This window comes from Hemibagrus wyckioides, linkage group LG06 (genome assembly GCF_019097595.1).
Source record: "Hemibagrus wyckioides isolate EC202008001 linkage group LG06, SWU_Hwy_1.0, whole genome shotgun sequence".
NCBI lineage: Eukaryota > Metazoa > Chordata > Actinopteri > Siluriformes > Bagridae > Hemibagrus > Hemibagrus wyckioides.
The window spans coordinates 8,537,073-8,544,605 of record NC_080715.1 but is presented as its reverse complement, the minus strand read 5'-3'; the positions used below and the strand labels follow the sequence as shown (position 1 = coordinate 8,544,605).

General features: G+C 36.6%; 1 protein-coding gene across 1 annotated transcript in view; it reads left to right on the top strand.

The window, feature by feature from the left end:
- The first annotated feature begins 662 nt into the window (after positions 1-662).
- Positions 663-7,533, top strand: part of zgc:92380 (uncharacterized protein LOC445086 homolog) — a 16,740-nt gene continuing 9,869 nt past the window's right edge. The window contains exons 1-4 of the mRNA XM_058393360.1: positions 663-1,078; positions 4,126-4,208; positions 4,930-5,086; positions 7,028-7,192. Coding sequence (XP_058249343.1) covers positions 791-1,078; positions 4,126-4,208; positions 4,930-5,086; positions 7,028-7,192 — 693 coding nt within the window. The 5' untranslated portion in view covers positions 663-790. The remainder of the gene's footprint in view (positions 1,079-4,125; positions 4,209-4,929; positions 5,087-7,027; positions 7,193-7,533) is intronic.

The following is a 7,533-nucleotide window of genomic DNA, read 5'->3' as shown; positions in this document are numbered from 1 at the left end:
TGCTTATTATTATTATAAAAGGTAGCTTTTATTATTATTATTATTATTATTATTATTTTATTAATTGTGGGAGCAACACTGCTATAACACAGCTCCAGGGTGCCTGCTTTGAACCTGAGATCAGGTTACTGTCTGCATCCAGTCTCACCTGTTCTCCCTGGGACCATGTGAGTTTCCTCCAAGTCCTCTGCTTTCCTCCCTAAGTGGATTTGGGATTCCAATTTGCTCCTCCATGTGAATGTCCAGCTTTAGACAATGGATGAATAAATATACAGAAAATAAATTTTGAAGCCGGACACCGAAATCATTCATTTCCAGCGTGGTTTAGCATCTCCCTCTAGTGGTATAATAAATTACTACACTTCTAAAGTTCTCAGCAGCGAATAATACACTGTAACGTAACATAAGGTATAAGATACACAACATCAGTAAAATTATGAACATGCATTTTAGTGATCCCAGAGGCAAGTGTCTAATTGTTTAACTGAAAACAAAGTACAGTATTTTTATGATGGGTTTTTTTTTGTGCAACAAAAAGTGTTCTCAGGGTTGATGTGAATTTTTCCCACAATACCATGCGTCTGCAAGCCAGTCAACCACCGCCCTATGGCAAGCAAACCAAAGCATCCCACAGGTGGGTGTGTGTCATATAAATACCCCTGCACAGGTGAGGGTTCAAGCTCGTGCAGCCTTGCGTCCAAGCGCGCGCTTAGAGCTCCACACGCACAGACACGCACTCTAATTACTGTCATTATTATATTAATACTAATAATAATCAGCATCCGTTAACATGTACCGGGGAGGCAGAGCATCGTCTTTGGGCGCAGAAGCGCGTTTGGGTCGCACCCGCAGCCCGGTGCGGTACGGTGCCGGAGGCGCAATGCAACCCGGAGAGGAAAAAGAGACGATGCGCGGGTTGAACGAGCGCCTGGCGGATTACCTGAGCCAGGTGAGACTGCTGGAGGAAGCCAACAGCAAGCTGGAGGCGCAGATCAAGGAGGTTGTAACCGAGAGGCGCGCGACCGGACAGAAAGACTGGAGCGGCTATGAGAAAACTGTCTCCACCCTGAGAGACCAGGTGAGGTCCGAGTGTCCACTAAAAACGTGGAAGGAAAAAGTTTTAGATGTTGTCTAAATCTAGTAGTAAAGTAAACGTACAAATACAAGATTTGCACTGCGTTTGTTATAAATGGGACAATTTCCTATACCATATACATATATATATACCCTTTACCTATGGCACCTTTAATATGTCTCTTTTCCCATCTAGCTTACTGTACCTTTAAAGCTAAACTCATTATACTTAATTTATGTGCTTTAATTTAAGTCATTAATCATTTTAAAAAGTACACAGTCCACCATTGTCCACCATTTCAAGAACCACCACAGAAACAAGGAAAGGTTGCTTTATTACTATTTTTTGCTGATAAAGAGGTAAAAATAATGCATTTACAGCAGTGAATATGTGAGTGTTCACCTGTACAGCAAGGTTAAACTACTGAACTGGCTCCTTGAAGGCTGAAGTCGTACCTTTAGTTTCCACCTTTTAGCTGTGTAGTACCACTAGAGTACCTTTAAAATGATTCAAGTTACGTAAGTAGACCGTAATTATATCTGTGATTAAAACCAAACTACACTGCATTCACTGATGGATGTTAAAGGTGTGAACTTGAGGGCACCAGTCCGGTGAGAAGGAAAAGTGCTGTTTAGTTTCCTTCTTAAATAACTCTCTCGAATAAGCAGAAGATTTGTGTGGATGATGTCATTCATTTTCATACGCGTAGGGAAATTAAAATGCTGTACACTACTGAATGTGCACCAGTTTGTTGTGGTGTTTTAACTAAACACAATTAGTGTCACTTTAATTACTGAGTAATTTGCAGTGGTGAGTGAATAACAGGTTCCCAAAAATAACACTGAATATAAGCTAGGGTTTTAATTAAAGGGCTTCACAGTGTTCCTGTCATTTTAAGCATTTCAACAAGGATGTGCTTTAAAAATATGTTGTAGTTGTTAGTAAACAGATCAGTGATCCCAAAAGATGTGCCTTTCAAGGTCACACAGTAACAAGGAACTAGCCAAAACGAAAGTAAAGTCAGAAGGCATCAGAGCATGGACGGCTTCCTTTGCATATAACACCAACAGTGATGAAATGGATCCAGAGCACGATGAAGTATTAACACGGATCGTGCCGAATTTACAGTCTAGAAAAACAGGAGATCTGAATCTATAGAGTATAACGTAACATATATCTTTATTTCTATAAGGTTATATATGCCATATTTGTTCAATGTGACATCGATCTGAACTTTGTGGACAGTGTATGGGTTCACTTCAGGTCTCAGACATGACTAGCTGGATTTGGAACATGCTAGTTGCTAAGTCCAGTGTGGAATAGTGGAAGAATTAAACCGAGAAGATTTCACTGTGTCTCAGTATTAAGTATAATACTTAATATTTCTTCTTGGCCCATTTAGATTTAAGCAGTTTGTACATACAGACCTAACAGTTAGATCCTGGGGTTTCTTATATTCTTATATGTCGTGTTCCAGTCTCTAATGGCATTGAAGAATTCGTAGATCAAGACGCTTTTGGAGGAAAACGAAAAGTCTAATTATTATTTTAGAAAGTAGAAGTAAAATGAGAAAAGGAACATACATGGGTGAATTATTTATTTATTTCTTTTCACCCATGTCTGTCTCATTTTCGAGGATTTTAGAGCCAGGTCCTTGAATTTAACTAAATACTGATACAGTGCTCAAATACTTGACTTCCAGTCTACACTTTATGGATCTTATAGACTACAGATAAGATCTAAAAACCAGAAAATATACACTGTTTAGACCTTTTAGTGCTAAGTGATGGGATTTCAATTTTTTTCTCATATCCTTTTATGGTACATTGACAGAAATACAATTGTAGGCCTCACTCTGTGTTATAACTGTATTCTGTATCATCATACGTATATAAAACCGCTATATAAACCTCTAGAAAAGCTTTTTCTTCAACATTAGTCTCCAAACCCTGAGGCCTTTTTCTTTGTATTGGAAGACTAAAGCACCAGAGAATGTCTGGTGTGTCCAGCCACACCTAAACAAAAACCTCATCCTCATGCAAATGTGTCAAGGAGACCTGGGGCTCTGTTTTACATAATGGTTTAAATACAGGAACCAAGTCTCACTGAATAAAATACCTGAAACAAGCATACTCATTTTAACATAATCTTCATTATTAAATTAGAATTTTTTTTTTAACTCAGCATTAAAAAGAGACAGAAGAGACGGATGTAATGTCAATTTTATGCTTGTAAGATTTAAATAAAGTAGAATTTAAGCCTGAAATCCATCATTCTTTGCTGAAATAAATTCTAGTTGGATTATTAAAAGATGAATAAAGTGTTGCATTATACCTCTTAGAGAAAATAAATATTCTTGGTGAGTAACTTGTAATTGTCAGGATGTTTCAATGGATAAAATGTACCTACATAAGAAGGGAATAAACCAGGCATGGCTTTATAAATGAGTAAAAACTTCCAATGGCTATAAATTTTAAGGCAAACTGACAGAATGTTGACCCCAGTGACTTAGATAGACAAACAAACAGCTAAAGGGATGGATGGATGGATGGACGGATGGATTAAATACAAAAATATAATAATATAAAAATAAAAATATAAAAATAAAATAAAAATATAAACCATCAATAATAATAATAATAATAATAATAATAATAATAATATAGAAATATAGAATAATAGTACAAAAATATGATTAACAATAGGATGATCTAAAGCACCCTCAGTTAAGAGTTAAGTATAACATAAATAATATTTTAAAAAATAACATAATATTGATTATTTATCTAAAATATCCCAAAATGAGTTCTTTATTAAAGAACATCACATTTTGAATCTTTTATCTATTCATCCTCAAAATAATTCCTTCCTGTCATTACTATACACATTACAGCAGCTGTAAACAGTCCTTCCCTCACCAGCAACTCTTTTTTTTTACTCTCTATTGAAATCCTAATATAATTGCCTTAGGTTTACAGTAAGGTCAGTCTTAAATGCCTTGTTCTGTCTGTAATGTTGTGATATTAAATATATTTATATTCGCTCTGCAGGTGAAAGAAATGACTCTGGATAACGCCCGCCTCATGCTACAGATCGATAACGCCAGACTGGCTGCTGACGACTTTAAAGTCAAGTAAGACTCTTACTTTTATTACTTCAGTTTATTAATAAAGGCCTTGTTGTTAATGACAGTTATTGAATAAATCCGTAATATAACAGTATATTAAAGTATAGATAGATAGATAGATAGATAGATAGATAGATAGATAGATAGATAGTTGATCATAGTGTTCATATTATATCGTTATATATAACATATTTACCAATACCTACTCTATAAAAATTATAGGATATAAGAAAAAAAATAGCAAAAATAGTATACAAATGATATTATAAATTGAGCTCAGGCCAAAGAGAGTAAAGCTGGAGGCCTGGAGTCAGAGTCTCTTGTTTGTTGACTCAGGTTTTGCTTGTTTATTTTAGTCAAGTTGTGTTATCAGTGACTAAAAGACCAAAATATTAAGCAAAATACTATGTTAAGTACATTTCTGAGTCACGTCTGAGCTTAATATCTGTTTGCGTGTTTAGTCCATTGTGGTAAACAGACTAAGATTACGCATTCAGACAGAAATTAATCCCTTTCTGTACTAAAAGTAGAGAGCAAATTGAGGACTCGGGGCAGACAGAGTGATTTAAGCAAAGCCAGCACTCGATGTACGTCTGGGAAAGGATGTAATTATACCTGCCTACGAAGTTGAGCAAGCACAGCACTGTGTACACATGAATTACTGAATACGTGAAGCGTGAATCTGTGTGTGTGTGTGTGTGTGTGTGTGTTGATTGTTTAACCACAGGTTTGAGGCAGAGATTACTGTTCGCCAGGGAGTCGAGCAGGACATCATCAGCCTCCGGAAGATGATCGACGACACTCATATGAGCAGCATGCAGCTGGAGAGCGAGGTGGAGTCTCTGACCGAGGAGCTCATATACCTGAAAAAGAGTCATGAAGAGGTACGGCTTAAATCAGAACTCTCTAGAAATGAAGTAAAGATTGCTTCAAACTGCATGAAAGTCCCAATCAGTAATAACGAAAGTTAAATATACAGTACACTACCAGTCAAATGTTTGGACACACCTTTTAATTCAATGTTTTTTGTTTAGGGATTTATTTTCTCCATTCTAGTACAATACTGGAGATTTCAAAACTATGAAATAACACACATGGACTTAAGTAATCCATATGTAATGACAACAAAAAACAGTCAGTTGTTATTTTAAGACACGAAGGTCAGGTGTTCTGGAATAGTTCTTGCAAGAACAGTATTGTCAAGTGCATTTGCAAAACCCATCAAGCACCATGATGAAACTGGCTCACATGAAGACCATCCCAGTAAAGCAAGACCAAAACTGACCTCTGCTGCAGAGGAGAAGTTCATTTAGAGTGACCAGCCTCAGAAATCACCAATTAACAGCACCTCAGATTAGAGCCGTTATGAAGGCTTTACAGAGCATCAGTAGCAGACATATCTCAATATCAACTGCTCAAAGGACATTATTGTGGATTTCAGCCGCCTTCAGCATTGTTTTACAATGTAGAAAGAAATAAACATCAGGAAAGACCATGGAATTAGAAGATGTGTCCAAACTTTGACTGGTAGTGTATATAACTGGATTATTTGCTAAAGGTCACATTGCTGTAAAAGTGTTACTGAAGGGCCAATTATAAACACCTAAAAATCATTGAAGAGTTTTATGGCTTGGCAAATGTTGCTTGGTAAAATGCTTTAAAAAAAAAAAAAACCCACAAAACCACAAAAAGTCACACTGTCCTGCAGGCTGAATAAACTGCATGATTCTGCCACCACCATGCTTCACCCCCAGGGGTTTGTTGCCCTTTGGGTTGATAAACTGTCTTGTTTTTGCTCCAAACATATCTTATGTTGCTCCAAACATATCTTATGCCCCCACAAGTTCTTCCACCATATCACCATAATCCATTTTGCCACATGGTTTGGCTAAATTTAAGCGTGTTGGGATTTTTTGGATGTTGTAGACATGTGAATTTAATCATTCACCAGCGAAATGTAAAGGTTATATTAAGAGAATTAAGAAGTACACCGATCAGCCATAACATTATGACTACTGCCAGGTGACTATTATGACTACTTTATGACTACTATTATGAACATTATGACTACTGCCAACACAATATTAGGCAGGTGGTCATAATGTCATGCCTGGTTGGTGTTCAGTGATAATACAATTTTTGAAAAATATTTTATTATTCAATTCAATTCAACTGAAAAGTATGTTTTATTTTGCTTATTAAAATTGCTTAGTGTGCATTTACTTCCAGTCCAGAAGTAGTTATTAGTGAATTTAAAAATCCAGGAACTGAATGTGATCAGGATTATTGTTAGTGGAAATCATACAAATTCCTAAATAAAGACTCTCCTGGCCTTTCCTGAGGTACAGTAAATAGACCATCCACCAATAAGCAGCTGATAAACTGCCCAGATGGTGACTTTCTGAGAAATCTATTGATTGTAGCTTCATATTTTCCCCACTGGCTACTATATACAGTCATCATCATATATATATATATCCTGCTCCAAAACTCTGAATCTGTATTCACACATCCTCTATAATGGCATGGTTTAACATTCTTAACAGCAATTTATTATCTGAAGTAAAATTGCATACTGCTCCATTAATCACACTAGAAACCAGCGAAGATTTTTTTTGCTATTCAGTAACTTCATTAAAACTATTATAAACGGTATGAATTAATGGCAGGGTTTAAGAGGTTAACTCTAATCGGCTTTAAAAAAACATGAATGAAGATACACATCTTATCTAATGTCTATACTCCTTTGTGTTTGTTCTAACGAGCTGCTTATTTTATCGATGTTTATACGCCTGTTGATACGACCTGTTCACGTTCTTATTCAGGATCTCGCGAGTGTGAAAGGTCAGATCAGAGACTCCAACGTGGACGTGCAGATGGAGGCAGTGAAGGGCGAAGACATCAACGAGACCATCGAGAAAATCCGGCAGCAATATGAAAAAGCAGTGCAGAAGAACCGTGAGGAGACTGAGGCCTGGTACCAAAACAAGGTCAGAAAGTGTTCTGCTTCACCTGACACCGGATCTTTCCTGAGTGCTCCAGATCCTTCAATGATGGTCATTCTAGCTGGAGAACAAAATAATAAATATGATTATGAAATAGATCAAACATCCCTAGTCCTACTTATAGTAATTCATATAAAAAGCAGTCAAATCAATCTAGAACTACTGCACATTAATATACATTTATTCCACACTGTTGGTCAATTCTTAAATCTGATTGGTCAGCACTTTTTGTTTGAACTAAACAGCAGTAGATTCGACCGAAACTCAGGTTTTTGTCTCAGCATGAAAACAAACTTCCCCTCATCCCACCCAAACATATGAGATAG